This window comes from Oncorhynchus mykiss, chromosome 12 (genome assembly GCF_013265735.2).
Source record: "Oncorhynchus mykiss isolate Arlee chromosome 12, USDA_OmykA_1.1, whole genome shotgun sequence".
Taxonomy (NCBI): domain Eukaryota; kingdom Metazoa; phylum Chordata; class Actinopteri; order Salmoniformes; family Salmonidae; genus Oncorhynchus; species Oncorhynchus mykiss.
This window is the reverse complement of record NC_048576.1, coordinates 54,824,143-54,841,319: the sequence shown is the minus strand read 5'-3', so window position 1 is coordinate 54,841,319 and position 17,177 is coordinate 54,824,143. Positions and strand designations below refer to the sequence as shown.

The following is a 17,177-nucleotide window of genomic DNA, read 5'->3' as shown; positions in this document are numbered from 1 at the left end:
GAAAGTAAAGGGGCTGAATAATTTTGCACGCCCAATTTTTCAGTTTTTGATTTGTTAAAAAAGTTTGAAATATCCAATAAATGTCGTTCCACTTCATGATTGTGTCCCACTTGTTGTTGATTCTTCACAAAACAATACAGTTTTATATCTTTATGTTTGAAGCCTGAAATGTGGCAAAAGTTCGCAAAGTTCAAGGGGGCCGAATACTTTCGCAAGGCACTGTACATCCTGTGGTACACCTCCAATTGACTCAACTGATGTCAATTAGCTTATCAGAAGCTTCTAAAGCCATGACATACTTTTCTGGAATTTTCCAAGCTGTTTAAAGGCACAGTCAACTTAGTGTATGTAAACTTCCGATCCACTGGAATTGTGATACAGTGAAATAATCTGAATGTAAACAATTGTTGGGAAAATGACTTGTGTCATGCACAAAGTAGATGTCCTAACCGACTTGCCAAAACTATAGTTTGTTAACAAGAAAAACAAGTTTTAATGACTCCAACCTAAGTGTATGTAAACTTCCGACTGTGTTACATTGAACGGTCAATTATCATGGTCAAGTCATATTGACAAAGCTCTTGTGAGATGGGGAGGGGTATGTTATAAAAAAAAAAATCTGCATTTTTGAAACAGAAACCTTGTCCCATCTTGATTACTGTCCGGTAATATGGTCAGGTGCAGCAAAGAAAGACCTAACAAAGCTGCAGCTGGAACCAAAACAGAGCAGCACGCCTGGCCCTTAACGTCACATACAGAGCTAACATCAACAACATGGATGCTAGTCTCTCCTGGAACCAAAACAGAGCAGCACGCCTGGCCCTTAACTTCACATACAGAGCTAACATCAACGACATGGATGCTAGTCTCTCCTGGTTGAGAGTTGACAATAGATGAACTGCTTCTCTTCTCATTTTTATCAGAAGTATTACTGTAATGAAAATGTCAGATTGTCTGCATAATAAAATCATACTCAACTCAGACACCCATACATAACCCACAAGACATGTCATCAGGTGTCTCTTCACAGTACCCAAGTCCAAAACAAATCCACGTTATCACACATTATACAGAGCCATGACATCAAACTGAAAAATTACCTTTAACAAAAGACATTACCTTTAAAAAACAACATTTCATGGAACGGCAGTGACTGTGAGAGGACACACACAAACACACTAACACAAACATCATTTTTTTGTTGTTGCATTGTTGGTAGAGTTATTATTGAATTTGTTGTTGTATTGTTTGTGTAGCATTGTATTTGAAATGTCGATGTCTATCAGTGTATCAGTGTTTTGCGTTTTTGTGGACCTCAGGTAGAATAGCTGCTGCTTCGGGCAAAAACTCATGGGGATCCGAATAAGCCAATAAACCAGAGATACTGGAATATATTGACCTCCTTGGTGGAACTTAGCTAATGACGTTAGAATCTGTTATTGCTGTTTGTGTAGGTAGCTACAGTGCCTTGCGAAAGTATTCGGGCCCCTTGAACTTTGCGACCTTTTGCCACATTTCAGGCTTCAAACATAAAGATATAAAACTGTATTTTTTTGTGAAGAATCAACATCAAGTGGGACACAATCATGAAGTGGAACGACATTTATTGGATATTTCAAACTTTTTTAACAAATCAAAAACTGAAAAATTGGGCGTGCAAAATTATTCAGCCCCCTTAATAAGTTAATACTTTGTAGCGCCACCTTTTGCTGCGATTACAGCTGTAAGTCGCTTGGGGTATGTCTCTATCAGTTTTGCACATCGAGAGACTGACATTTTTTCCCATTCCTCCTTGCAAAACAGCTCGAGCTCTGTGAGATTGGATGGAGAGCATTTGTGAACAGCAGTTTTCAGTTCTTTCCACAGATTCTCGATTGGATTCAGGTCTGGACTTTGACTTGGCCATTCTAACACCTGGATATGTTTATTTTTGAACCATTCCATTGTAGATTTTGCTTTATGTTTTGGATCATTGTCTTGTTGGAAGACAAATCTCCGTCCCAGTCTCAGGTCTTTTGCAGACTCCATCAGGTTTTCTCCCAGAATGGTCCTGTATTTGGCTCCATCCATCTTCCCATCAATTTTAACCATCTTCCCTGTCCCTGCTGAAGAAAAGCAGGCCCAAACCATGATCCTGCCACCACCATGTTTGACAGTGGGGATGGTGTGTTCAGCTGTGTTGCTTTTACGCCAAACATAACGTTTTGCATTGTTGCCAAAAAGTTAAATTTTGGTTTCATCTGACCAGAGCACCTTCTTCCACATGTTTGGTGTGTCTCCCAGGTGGCTTGTGGAAGAAAAGCAGGCCCAAACCATGATGCTGCCACCACCATGTTTGACAGTGGGGATGGTGTGTTCAGGGTGATGAGCTGTGTTGCTTTTACGCCAAACATAACGTTTTGCATTGTTGCCAAAAAGTTCAATTTTGGTTTCATCTGACCAGAGCACCTTCTTCCACATGTTTGGTATGTCTCCCAGGTGGCTTGTGGCAAACTTTAAAAGACACTTTTTATGGATATCTTTAAGAAATGGCTTTCTTCTTGCCACTCTTCCATAAAGGCCAGATTTGTGCAATATACAACTGATTGTTGTCCTATGGACAGAGTCTCCCACCTCAGCTGCAGTTCATCCAGAGTGATCATGGGCCTCTTGGCTGCATCTCTGATAAGTCTTCTCCTTGTATGAGCTGAAAATTTAGAGGGACGGGCAGGTCTTGGTAGATTTGCAGTGGTCTGATACTCTTTCCATTTCAATATTATCGCTTGCACAGTGCTCCTTGGGATGTTTAAAGCTTGGGAAATCTTTTTGTATCCAAATCCGGCTTTAAACTTCTTCACAACAGTATCTCGGACCTGCCTGGTGTGTTCCTTGTTCTTCATGATGCTCTCTGCGCTTTTAACGGACCTCTGAGACTATCACAGTGCACGTGCATTTATACGGAGACTTGATTACACACAGGTGGATTGTATTTATCATCATTAGTCATTTAGGTCAACATTGGATCATTCAGAGATCCTCACTGAACTTCTGGAGAGAGTTTGCTGCACTGAAAGTAAAGGGGCTGAATAATTTTGCACGCCCAATTTTTCAGTTTTTGATTTGTTAAAAAAGTTTGAAATATCCAATAAATGTCGTTCCACTTCATGATTGTGTCCCACTTGTTGTTGATTCTTCACAAAAAAATACAGTTTTATATCTTTATGTTTGAAGCCTGAAATGTGGCAAAAGGTCGCAAAGTTCAAGGGGGCCGAATACTTTCGCAAGGCACTGTAGCAGTGGTAAGGTGTTGGGACAGCTTTATGTTGGTACTAACAGTTTGTGGGCACCGTTTGTTACCATTATAGTCTAATTCATGTTTTGTTTAGTGTTGTGTTGGGCAGGTGCGTTGCTGTCATGCATAAAATAAAATAAATGTCTTTGCCCCACCAATATTTACATGTTAAAATCTCCACTGATCTCAGCCATGCCTGACAACGGTGCTGGTGTCGAAGAGTCAGTTTCCTGCTACTCTACTCTGTACTCTAACATAACAGCATACCAAGGATCAATTAGCTATTGGATTTAGAATTGTAGGACCCCTTTAGGTATCAAAAATATATATATAAAACATGTATTTGATGAAACATTGAATTTGGCCTTACTGCTATTAGCCCATAGAAACACATTGAATAACACATCAAAAGGAAGTTTGTTTTAAAGTGTCCTGTCCGATATCTGAGTGATATATGAAAGATCAGGATTATTATAAAAACTATTTGAGGCTTGTGGGCATCCTAGAGAAAAGACGACATGTACGTGTTCGTGAGAGTCTCACCTTTCCATAGAGGGGTCATATTAGTGTGTAGACCAAACTGTTTAGACTCTACAGGTAGAAGTTGCCAGATTGGCAGTAGCGACTTCAGACGGTTCTCGTAACGCTTGTGGGGGTCGTAAAGACGTTTTCGTTTTCGTGAGCAGATTGATTTTTCTAGCTGTCTCATGGTCTGACAAACAGTGCTGTAGCTCGGCCAACTTCCACCACAGATGCGGAAGGCTGCCATTGGTGGATGTGATGGATTGAGACTCTGCCCATGCAAAATGAACAGATATCTCTAGCTTGAATAGACGGATTTTCATTGGGATTTTTGTTATTATGCACATTTTTATTTTCACAGGGGCACGGACATTGACACTAGGGGATTTTCAAGATATGTGGGGTTTTGGTCATGGAATTACAAGGCACAAGGCAATGTTTCTTAAACTTACAAAAGGACAATCATTTCTCCAAAACAAAATATAAGTTTTGATATTAGTTGGCAGGGTTCTTCACCAACATTATTTTGTTTTGATGTATTTCTAATTAATTTTTTAATTAAGACTTTTTCTGGTATATGCTTTCTAAGACCACTTTTCCATCTGTTACACCAGGAATCAAAGCAATTACTTATTCCTTCATTTTAGGTTGGAAAATTGATTAATGCCTTCATTTTCCAAACTAATAGACTCTTAGCTTTCATTGGACACCCAATTCGATAAGCTTCAAAAACTTCACGTCGGAGCTCCGCCTTCGCAATTTAAGTAGTCTTGAATTCCCCCGGCTGTGTAAAACACCCACTACTTTTCTCCACAGAACCTCCTGGGGATGAGTGAACAGGAAGTCCAGCAGAGAATTCAAGACAGAGAGAAGGAGCTGAAAGATCTCCAACAAGCTGCAGCATCTCTCATTGACCTACTCTTGCTATGTCTAGCAGCCTTTTAATAGAACATAGGATAATGTGTGCCTGCTACAACTAGAGGCATCAGTCGTCCCCTTGTCTTTTTTGGAGCCTTCGCCTTCATTTCTGTGTCCTAACAGCACTCTGCACAAGAATCAATAAAAGACCGTGAGAGGATCTTTACTGAGATGATCCACTCCCACCGAGAGGTGTTCTGAGGTGAAGGAGCTGATCAGAGAACAGGAAATGGCTGGAGTGAGTCGGGCTGAAGGACTCCTGAAGCAACTGGAGCAGAAGGTGTCGATGATCACACCCATTTTCTCCTGGTAACTACACTGTACCTGCATTTGTAATACGAATAAAGAGTATCACCAGTAAACTGCACTAACCAATGCATAAACAAATCAACAAATTACCTCAATCCTTTGTTCACCCTGTCTCTCTGTATTTCTCTCCCTCCAGGAATATCCGGTCTCAACATACCTTCAGACTTACCTAGCATCGATGTACCGTATACCTGGCTGTTTTCTACTTTAGAGATGTGAATAAGGCTGCGTCTAAGCTGACAGAGACATTAGGGGACTTTCTTGGAATGGTCCGAAATCTCCACCACAGGTCAGTAAACTGCTCTACCAGCAGTGGTCTCTCTATAAAAGTACCTTTAGACTGATTAAAAATATATTTGCTTTGACAAAGCAAAAGGGTTTCTCTTTTCAATAAGTAAGAGCACCTGTGCATTGAGAAAATATATTGCTGTTGCTTGTTTGTTGTGTCTGTAGTGAATGCAGTGGATGTTTTGCTGCCACCAGAGCCCAAAAGACATCGGCTCTACTCTTCTTTCAGATTCCTGTCGCCTTACTTTGGACCCAAACACAGCGCAAATTAACCTAGCTTTGTCTGAGGATCATAGAAAGGCTACATCAGAAAAACAGCCATATCCTGAGCATCTAGAGAAATTTCAATAAAGCTGGCAGGTGCTGCGTAGATAGGCTCTGTTTGCAGGTTGTGGAGTGGGAAGCGTGTTCTTCCGTTAGTCTCATGTAAAGACATCAACAGATGGGGTGTAGGCTCTGGATTTGGAGACAATGATCATCCTGGATTTTAGATTACACTATTCAGGGTTACTGGTTCATGCACAATAATGTGAGGACTGTAGTCCTCCAGAGTAGGGGTGTACCTGGACCACAAGGCTGGAATTCTGTTCTTCTACAGCGTCCCTGACACATTGACCCTAATCCACAGAGTCCAGACCACATTCAATGAGCCCCTTTATCCTGGGCTTTGGTTTTACGACAGAACCACTACTAAACTGTCTGATTTGGAGTATAAGTCCAAAGCCCTATAAGGAAAATACTTTGTTATGCGCTATTACACTGTAATCTTTTTTGTGATCCAGGGTCAGAACCAGTTTTTCAGTCAATTTTAGAATTGCAGGTTCTCCAGCCAGTGTCCTTTTTCTCTCAAAATCTCATAGTTATTCTGGAAGTAGTTAGTACATTTGCAAATTGATATTTTGAGATGAATGAATCTGTTTTTTGTCTTCCTTTCTCATTTTTAATGACAAAAAAACCTTTGGCTAGCCTGAGAATACATATTCCAGCACTGCAGGTGGCAGTAGGCCTAAATCACAAACTTTGGCTTTATGTCTGTAGACAGTACCCTCCAGCACTCTTGGTGACAGTGAGTACCTTTTCAGATTTTCTGCCAATAAACTCGTAAATGTAGAACAAGAAGAAGCATATGTCTACTACTTCTAATTAAATGGAGATTGGCCTAAATAACGCTGTCCATGGCCCTATGCTGTCACAGAAGCAATCAATGACAAAGGTAGGCCCTCTTTGTACAACCCCCCCCCCCCTAAAAAAAATAAAAATAACTAATGATCACTGGTATTTCGGGAACTATGACACCTATATGCTTAGTTTGCTTCTTAAGTGCTCAGGCAAAAACTTTTACAGAGGACACGCATCGACTGTTGATGCAGTAGATTGTACCTCCTGAGTAGACGTCTTGGACACACGGTGGCGACGTTTCATCACTTTTGAAGGCATAAAATCCTCACACTCCAGGACCATCGTCTGCAGACTGTACAATAAGCCTGTCATAAAGCCAGTCGTACGGTAAATGATCCAGAGGCCTCCTGTTTAAAAAATATATCTATATATCTATATATATTCTCTCTGTAATACTACTGGTCACTTAGCAAATGTATGAAGTTGGCTTTAGCTAGCTCAGATAGGTTTCAGGCTATCAATCAAGTTAGAGTAGCTAGGTTGTCTGACTGTCTTGGCTGGCATGCCTGCTGGCAAGGTTGGTCGACTTCAGAAAAGCAAGCAATAACTCAATGTACTGAATAAGACTCACACTCCTTTCAGTCTTTTAACCAGATTTGGGCAGCGATGCAGAGAAGCGTATTTAGCTTCTTTAAAAAAAAAAGAACCACCAGTCGTGGGAACACAGACAGCTCAACAGTTATGCTTAGATATGCAAACAAATATACATATTTTTTTTGTAATAGAATTAAGCATAATGATTATGGCTCTAGTTTGCAGGAAAAAGCTGTTTGAAAAATGAAAAAATGATCAGATTTACAGGACAAGGGGCCTAGCCCCCCTCCGGACGACCCACCAGCCATTCTCACATACTTTATGCCACCTCAGAATTTTGGGCCTGAAACGTTCTACAAGTATTCCTCTGAATTCAGTATATTGTCCCTTTTTAATGTTTAGCCAGTAGACTAGTCCAACTCCTCACACAGAAACTCAATGCAGCACTGGATGTTGGTGACACCTTAATTGGGGAGAAGGGACTCGTGTTAATGACTGGAGCAGAATCAGTGGAATGGTATCAAATACATCAAACACATGGTGTCCATGTGTTTGATGCCATTCCATTTGCTCCGTTTGGGACATTATTATGAGCCGTTCTCCCCTCAGCAGCGCAATTCTGATATTTTTCCACTAATTGGTATTTTGACAAATCAGATCAGCCCTTTGGCCAATAATTTGGCAAAAGATCAGAATTGGGCTGCCTGTGTAAATGCAGCCACATAGGCCTCTGGTCTATAGGCCTATTATTTTCCTCCATTGGCAATTTTCCATCCAAGACACTAGGCCTATTGACCACGGGAGGGAGTCGCTGTTGCATCTCAACTTCCTGATGCCACCCATGTATGATGGAATCAGCAGTTTACAGAAGAAACACAGTGCTGAGTATAGCCTACCTCCACACAAGCATTATCGACTCATGTAGGTTGTGTAGCCTATCTTCAGCACCAACAAAACAACCTTGTTTAAATTGGCAGTATAGGCTAATTGAATTGGATTTTGCTGCATTCTAGTATAGTTTTCTAGTATAGTAAAGTAGCCTAATGTGTTTTGATGGCTAACTTATTGTGAAACGTAGGCCTATCTGAACAAAAAATCGAAATATATGTGCTCATTGTGTCGACAATCAATTCTGTTTCATTGAATTCAATTTTTTTTCTCCAATGTTTTAGGCATTTTATTCTGACGAAAGACTAAAATGATATGTATTCATCTTACTAATATACCTAATATATTATGATACAGTAAGGCTAAGAAACAGATTATTATTGTATCTGTCGTATGCACTGGGCCATTTACGTTTAAGTGTGGGTTTGGTGGGAATTAATTAGATTAGGCATATCTTTTTTTTAAAGGATCCATCTCTTATGGGAAAACTTGGTGGGGAAAGGGGAATAAAAATATTCGTGGCTCAGGTATGTGTCAGTCACAGAGAAGAGAAACGGTTACATTTACATTTTCTCTCTATAGGCTCAGGTATGTCAGACAGCCACCGAGACGAGAAACCGTTAAATTGACGTGTTCTCTCTATAGACTATAAAATAGCCCAGCGCTACAATCAGCAACACTCTGTGGGTGCGCGCGCACGCGCTTCAAACCATTTCCTCAAATCTACGTCGATGTGCTGAAATATATACCTTTGCATTGACAACTTTTAATTTTCCAACATATCCCACATCTCTGTCGAGAGATAGTCTTCTTATACATACTGATCTTTTTCATTGCGCGTTACATTGCCCACTGTGACCAGCCTCACCTCAAACTTGTTTCCTTACAATTTATTTCAGCCCTTTAACCCGGAGACTCAAAATCATACCTAGGCTATATAGTAGCACAACAAGGTCAAAAAGTGTAATGGATAGCGACAGGAAAAAATTTGCAGAATTGAACAGGAAAAAATGTATCTTTCAATTGTCCACTGTATTCATTTTTTAAAATTATTTTATTAAAGACCTAAACCATGATTCACGAAATAATGAATCAATCTCTCTACAAAGGAGTCACATAGTCCATTTTAGCCCATTGACTTATCGCCAGCAAAGCCGAGGAATCGGGTAACAATTATGCTTCATTGTTATTTTGAGCTAATTATTGTTATTGTCACTTTTGTTTGTGCCTCAGCGCTTCTTTTAAAGTGAACATTTAAACTGGAACCGTTAATCTGTTTTGTTTCATAACATATGCGTTTCAAAAATTAGTCTAAACAATTGTCTAAATAAAATGGTGGTAAAGACGCAGGACATTTTCTGCTGAAGTCCTGAGAACAACATTGCAATCAAATGTTCTCATGACAAAAAATATCTTCAACACCGGGTCTTGATATTACTGCTACTAATCGCATTTTTGAATTCATCTCAAGACTGTTAACTTGATAGTGTATGGGCCTACCACATACAGTCTATAACGCGGTTACACAGCGCTTTTGCCTGCATTATAAGGACCTTCAGAAAGTCAGCGTTAGTTTGTCTAAAGAAAATATGTATTGTATGAGTTGGACGCATGGACATATGTCTACATCATGATAAATGAAGTTTATAAATTAAATTAAAACAGTTATATGTTGTTCTGCATTCCTATATTGGTGTGGGATATATTCAAGTGTGCTAAATGGTGTAAGCTAGTGTGTATGCATGCATAAAAAATATGGACTCATGTCATGTGTGCAAACTCTTATAATTGTGTTAGTGTTAGGAGGCTAGGTTAAATGTTTTAAGATTGGCGCTGGGGTTGACATCTAACGTGTAATACTTTTCACTAGCCGACATTAATAGTTTAATCGAGACAAAGATTCCGGTGTGCTCACACGCGTCTCAACTCCACTCTCCACTGTGGTCACAGTGAGAGCCTCTATGCGTAAAATAGCGCATGATACCCAGGGCACCAAAAGTCCGATAATTCTATATTGAACAAAGTAGAAAAAACTTATTGTAGTATTTTCCCATAATAAGAAACGTATCAAGACCCGCGTAGAAATGTCCCACTGGTGGCTACACAGTCAGACACGTTCTCAAGACATATCGGAACGAATTTGAATTTTCTCGCTATACGCTTCACTTCATGTGACCAAATTTTCGGCATGGAGTCATCTTTAGCCAACTGTCTCCGAAAGCTCCTTTTGGGTACTCTCTTAGCTGTGAGAGTGCGACGGTAAGGTGCCGTGGAGGTAAGGGAAGGGGCGGCCTTTAATGAGGCGATAGGAGCTGTGGTTGGGCGGATCTGACACTGGGCTCGTCTTTGTTTGGGGCGGCCCGCCTCTAACAGTCACTCCCTCTTCCCTCTGGGGTTGGTGTGCTTGTGTTTAGTTCTCAGAGATAGTCAAATAGGATTCCTTTGGGAAGGGACACAAATCACTCCCATTTTAACAAGAGGAACAACACGGGATCGGCAGCCACAAGGGTCCTCCTCTTCTTGATTTCCAATTTCTTATTCATTTCCATTTGACAGGGAATATCTCTGCAAAAGGAAAACAAAGAGAGAGAAAGGGAAGAAAAAAAACTTGTCAGGGGTTGATGCCATTTGATCTAGCACAATCTGAAAGCTCTAGTTGATCCCATTCTCTAGTTGATACCAGAGCACACAGAGCAAGTCTCTTTAAAACGGGGGGGATATCGTCAAAACCTCAAGTGAGATTCTGTTAATTTGCACTGTCTTGCGTTTCGCTCGTTTGTCTTCTTATCACTGTTTGAAGTGCTTTTCGTCTCTGACACACCTGGATTTCGATAAGTCGTCTTTGGACTCTTTTCGTCTTTTTCGCTTGGTTTGAAGTAAACAGACAGACTGTCACTGGCATCAACGCGGACCCAGTACTAGCTCGCGCCCACGTTGTTACCCTCTTTTACCTGTGATTAGAGAAAACACATTTTGGGACACTCAAACGGAGAGAGGGAGCGCGATTTTTTCATGTTTGGGATTCAGGAGAGCATCCAGAGGAGTGGGAGTAGTTTGAAAGAGGAACCCATCGGATCCGGTATGAACGCAGTTCGGACATGGATGCAGGGAGCCGGGGTGTTGGATGCGAACACCGCCGCTCAAAGGTAAGAAGCCGGAGACAGCATCTTCCTCCCGGTGCGAGGACTCTACCAGCGCACGGATAGTACATGGTCCACACTGTTTTGGAAAGCTATATTTTCAAGGGACCTATTTTTTTTTGTCTCTACATTTGCAGTTTAGCTTACACGCTTTGTGATCGAAGAAATGTTGAAGTTTTCTTCCCCAGCAGAATCGATCCCCTCACCATGGACGTAGAATTGAGAGTTTAGCATAATGGATGACTTCTATACTCTACTGTTAATTGGACATAGTCTACAACAATCCGTAATGGCTTAGTTTAGTTACAGAACAGTTCAAATAAGAGACATCATATTTGGAATATAAAAGGCTAACGATGATATTATGATAATAAAAACATGGTAATAAATTGGCCATGCATAGAAACATGTGTATTGTTCTCGAGTAGGCTATCAATTAATTGCTAGAAGATCCAAAAGCCTAGAATATGTAACAGGCATATCAACTACACATCACCATAAAATAGGCCACTTCTATAGGCTACATACATTTTTCCAAATTAGGCTATTTGTTTAAAATGAGCCCGGTAGAACAATATATAATATAATATCAAAAGGTAGGCTTCGCAGATTATGAAAAGGACTTGTGTGTGTAAACGAGCAATACACACGTTTAATTCTAAGGCTAAGAAGTTTGACTCTTAAAGGGCAACTATTATTTCCATACGTTTAAGTCGGCTGATTCCCTAACATGACTACCCCTTGCATGTCTATCCACAGTGGAGTGGGTCTTGCCCGGGCTCACTTTGAGAAGCAACCGCCGTCAAATCTTCGGAAATCCAATTTCTTTCACTTCGTTTTGGCTCTATATGACAGACAAGGACAACCAGTGGAAATCGAAAGGACGTCTTTCCTCGGTTTTGTCGAGAAGGAAAAGGTGAGTGATATTTTAAATATTTTAGCAGCTTCTCGAACACACTGAATTGTCCCACATCCACATTTTGACAATATTATAGGCCTATAATTAGTCTACCACGTAGATGTATCAGATTATTCTAATTTAAAATTACAACCCCATTCAACCTAACCATAAACCTGTGTATTTATTTTGCGAAGCTTTATAAACCTTTCCACTGTTAATATAATTGTAGGCTATAATAGGCAAATAGTAGCTGAATAAAATGGTATCCAAATAATAATAACATACCTAATAATACTAGCTACGATAATATTAATACTAATAATAATAATAATACTAATATATTTTGAGAATAATATTTTTATTTTGAAGTTGATAAGTTATAGCCTATAATTTCTGTTTTATCTAGAGGTTTACTTGTTTAAAATAATATAAAGGAGCCTATTTAATGAAATTAAACTCAATGTGTTTTTCTCCTTACAACATTTCAGTATTAAGTACTACTGCTTAATGTTTTTTTTTGGGGGGGGGGGGCATACATGGTGGATTTTGTATATTTCAGTAAATAATAATAAAGCTCAAATAAATAAAACCGCTTGTTCGACAAATTATCCATGTAATTTCCAATAAACCCACCATGTATTTCTCTAGTAGCACTAGGCCTACATTAAGTAATTACTTCAATATCTTTATTAGATTTTGCTCCCTTTCAGCCATGAAAACAGAGGCTAATTTCTATACAGTTCTATATACCGTTCAATTAAGTAATTGTTGAAGCATTAAAAATGTATGTGTAGAATAATTATGCTACATTTTGCCAATGCAACATTTTACCGAGTCATATTCAATGTACTAGCCTATTTCTGATATCGCAGTCTAATTTCAACAGAAGCGCACCAATGTCCATCTTATCGGATCTGAATCAAGTGAGTTCAATCACTTTAAATCTGTTCATTTACAGGAATCCACTGGAGAAAAGACCAACAATGGTATACACTACAGACTGCAACTTCTCTACAGTAATGGTAAGTGTAAAACATTGGTCAACACTCCTCTAGGCAATGTAATGCTTATGTTCTGAGTCGCAGGAAGCGGACACATAGGCTACCACAAACACGATTTGCATGGAATTCTACAGAAACAACAACACCAGGTGCAATTTAGTGTCGCCTTTCCACTGAGGTCATATTTGCGTTTATTTGAGATCACCTCATGCATTTTATCAGGCTAATCAAAAGTTTAATTTTGTATCTATATTTTTTAATCATTACTATATTGACTGCTCCAGAAGTAATAGGTATCCTATACTGTCAGTTAAAGAAAGTAAAACATTTGCTATAATAATACTAGCCCGGTGAAGGAGTAGCCTAATTAAACTCTGCCTTTCTGAATTTCATGTCCTGAATTGTCTTTTCTTAACAGTTATCATAGTTAAATATTTCCGGATATAAGCAGTCTTGAGCTTGTTATTTCTTATACCTGCGAGCATGTATTGTAGCCCATAGTATACGTTGTCCATAATGGCCCTGCTTGGTTAGTTTATATTTTGGCCCCCCGTTAGCAGCTATTCGTCTCACTGTAAAAAACGGACCGTTTTTAGGTTCCCGTCTAGCCATTGTGTTTCTATGTATGCAATGTGTTATTGGTGTTATGTGCTATGCTTGTTTACTTGATCAGTTTGAAATGGTCGCGTTCTCATCGTTGCCTTCACATTGCGAGGTTTAACAGTGTGTCGAGCAAAACCTTGAATCTTTTAGATTCATTGATGAATAGGCTATAACCCATTGCACAATATATAATATATTGTGACATTATTTATGCCTATTCAGTTGTCTCTTGGCTTGGAAATAGGCTATATGCATATTTGAGTAATTTTTGTATTTTTATTTGCCAAATGTTTTTTGTTTGGGAACAACTATTGCATAATCCATCAAAACAATTGTGCCAATACAATTTAGCTAATATTGTATAAAGACAATAACTATATTCACTAACATTGATAATTGCCATGGGAAACACATTTTATTTGCCACTATTGAAACTAAATTGTGACTAAAATATATTTGCGAAAAGTTTGAAGACTGAAGTTCTGTCATTTATTTTGTTTTGATCCACCTTTGGTGACAAAAGTTAATTGCTTAGATTAAGAACACAGATTGTAAGTACCAAACATTACACAATAAATGTAGTTAGCATAAAGAGTAACCGTAACATTTTCAATAAGGTCAAGTTTTTTTATGTTGCTTCAATGCATAATTTGCCACTTACAATAGTCATTGTCAGCATCTCTGTAGTGTTTGTGTGTGTCTCAGGCCAAGGTACCTAATTCTATTAAAACCATTTCCACTCATGTCTTTTGTCCTCTCCCCCTCTCCCTCTGTCAGGCATCAGGACAGAGCAGGACTTTTATGTGCGACTCATCGACTCCATGACTAAACAGGTACGGTTCCAATTCCTTATCCCTCTGCCTAAAAATGAAGACGTAATACAGAACAATAAAACAAGCGTTTAGGAAGTGAAAGGAAGGTAAACAGTGCGTTTCTCTACGCGGACCTGGTGCAGGAGGCAGAAGGCAGCAGCCCATGGAAGACTGTGTGTACCCGCAGCCCTCGGGCCTGTGTCACATTTGGACAGGTCCCCACTCACTTGGTAACACTGACAGCCCAGAGTGTCTCCTTGTATTACGCCCCTGACAATGAGGCGGGGACCCATTGAAGTATCTTTTCTGAGCCGCTCTGCTCTCACTGTAATACTCACTCTGATGATTTGGTTGGGGATGGGGGGGGGGGGGGGGGGGGTTACCTGGGTTATTATTCAGATTTTTAGTTTATAACAACGTAGAGTCATTTAATTGTTTGGAAAGCGGAACTATTATTTTGAATGACATTTTTTTTGGTACGTTTTTTGTATCCTGACACCCCCAAGGAAGTTACAATTTCATACACTGAATCATCATAATGTTCAGAGATATTATCTACAGGTAGACCTTCAGCCAGAAGGGTTTGTACCGTTTCTGTTTTCTCTCCTGGATTGTACCCTTACGGATAGTGACATGTATGGTGATTGGCTAGTGTGACATGTTTGGTGATTGGCTAGTGTGCTCGTTAGCAGGCTCAGGGTAATGGCGGGCCGCTTAGAGGAGAAACAGACCCATGTTACACTCTTTTAATGCTCACTAACGTGCCAGTGCCCAATTGCCACACACTGCTTGAATCAACGTTGTTTTCACGTCATTTCAATGAAATGACATTGAACCAATGTGGAATAGACATTGAATTGACGTCTGTGCCCAGTGGGTGGGCTCTGATGGTGTCACACTCTGCATGGGCGCCATGGTAATTATCAAATGGCATTAAACCCCAGTAGTACTCTGACAGTGTCAGTCTGACAGTTTTGTTGTTTCTTAATAAACTGTTTGACCTGCTCTCGTGGGGGGGGGGGGGGGGGGGGGGGGGGGGGCTGAAGGTTGGTTGGTTGAGAGGACTAACACATTTTCTGGACACACTTTTGTTAACCTCTGTCGAGGAGACGAATGGAGAGTTTGAGGAATAGACTCACATAAATAGGTTGAGCTGCTGCTGATGGAAGACCAAAACTATTTGATGTAGGAATCTGATTATTTTGTTCTCGTATTATCAGCGTAGCAGCTTCTCTAATTTCTATGTCATATCTCTGTGTTAGTCAGGGATTGTTAGATGTATGACTAGTGTGGTGAGGCCCATTTCATGGCGCACATGTGTCTTTTGATGCCTCGAGATGAGTCAGATGACTTAAGGATCAGGTTTGTTTTAGCTCTGGGGCGTCTCTCGAGTTTTCTGTCAGGAATGTGAGCAGAGCCCGAGCACAGGTCTCAGAGCCGTCGCTAGGGCCTCACAGCTACTGTAGTCGCTACCAGAGGTGGAACCGATATACTGTAGTACGGAGGCTGGATAATAAGCATGGTTAGACGCTGGGGGGTTTTTCTGACCAGGAAAAACTCTGTGCTGTAGTTGTAGCCTATATCAGGGCCAGGAGTTTTTCCTGGCTGTGTCATCTGCTCAGGAATAAACGTGTAGCTCAAATAATAAGGTTTAACAGAGAGACTGCTGTAGCCAGTGTGATGATGACACGGGGGCGGTGGGAAAGGAACACTAACTAACAGGTGGTCCAGCCAAAACATTGTTGCGGTTGGGTAGGATAAGGGATAAGGTCACCATGATCAGCTCCATAGCCCCATGCACTTTCTCTTCAGTGAGTCTGTCTGTCTGTCTGTCTGTCTGTCTGTCTGTCTGTCTGTCTGTCTGTCTGTCTGTCTGTCTGTCTGTCTGCCTGTCTGTCTGTCTGTCACAGCTGTGAATCCCAGTGTCTGATCACAGTGCTGCCTGCATGCCGCTGTTCTAGCCCCCATGGAAATAAAGGGTAATCACACTAATCCTATAAACCTAACCACAGTGTTTAAGAGTCGCTGTGCTGTTGTTACTGTGACCACCACTGCTGCACTGCGCTGCGGCTCTGATGTAACAACCGCTAATGTGTCACTGTGGCTTTATGTCCTACTAGAGACAATCTAACAGAGAAAATTGAGAAGTATTTTAAGGTTTGTGAACAACTGTATTGACAACTACCATGCATATTGAAATCATATTTAGTTAGTACATTCATTTTCATCTCAACCCCCCCAAATTGCTGTTATTAACATATTATTGTTTTAAACAACTATAAAAATCAGCACTACTATCACACATAATTAACAGAGAAAATATGTGAGGTAGGGTAAAAGGGTGAGAAGGAGGTAGAGGGAGAGAGAGGGAGATACTGTAGATAGATGGAGGGAGAGGTAGAAGCCCCGGGGTGTCAGTCAGACAGCTGTATCTGTGATCACCGCCTCCACCTCTGACAGATCTGATTAAGACAGCGCCCAGGCAGGAGGGCCTCTCCTTCTCTCCCCCCAACTCCATCTCTCACTCCCTCCTCTCTCTCTCTCTCTCTCTCTCCTTCTCTCTCTCTCTCCTTCTCTCTCGCTCTCTCTCTCTCTCTATCTCTCTCTCTCCCTTATCCTGAGTTTTGGCGCCAGAACAGCTGAGCCGGGGGTGGGGTGGAGGAGTTGCTAGTTTGAGATGGGAACAAAGAAGGAGACAGGCAGGCTGATCGTGGCACCTCTTTAAAAGTATCTGTGGCAGCGGCCCGGGAAGAAAGGCTGCCATGCTCCTGGTGGCACGCTAACAGATGACGCTAACAGAGTGGGAAGTGT

General features: G+C 40.6%; 1 protein-coding gene across 11 annotated transcripts in view; it reads left to right on the top strand.

The window, feature by feature from the left end:
- The first annotated feature begins 9,997 nt into the window (after window positions 1-9,997).
- The window catches only part of LOC110537788 (transcription factor COE1-A), a 149,356-nt gene continuing 142,176 nt past the window's right edge, over window positions 9,998-17,177 (top strand). For 5 of the 11 annotated variants that reach the window (XM_036937812.1, XM_036937818.1, XM_036937813.1 and 2 more), the window contains exons 1-4: window positions 10,000-11,055; window positions 11,809-11,965; window positions 12,909-12,972; window positions 14,332-14,387. In XM_036937812.1, the coding sequence (XP_036793707.1) occupies window positions 10,922-11,055; window positions 11,809-11,965; window positions 12,909-12,972; window positions 14,332-14,387 (411 nt within the window). In that variant the 5' untranslated portion in view covers window positions 10,000-10,921. Of the gene's footprint in view, window positions 11,056-11,808; window positions 11,966-12,908; window positions 12,973-14,331; window positions 14,388-17,177 lie in introns of all 11 variants that reach the window. The other 6 variants (XM_036937817.1, XM_036937810.1, XM_036937814.1 and 3 more) reach the window with 4 other exon arrangements.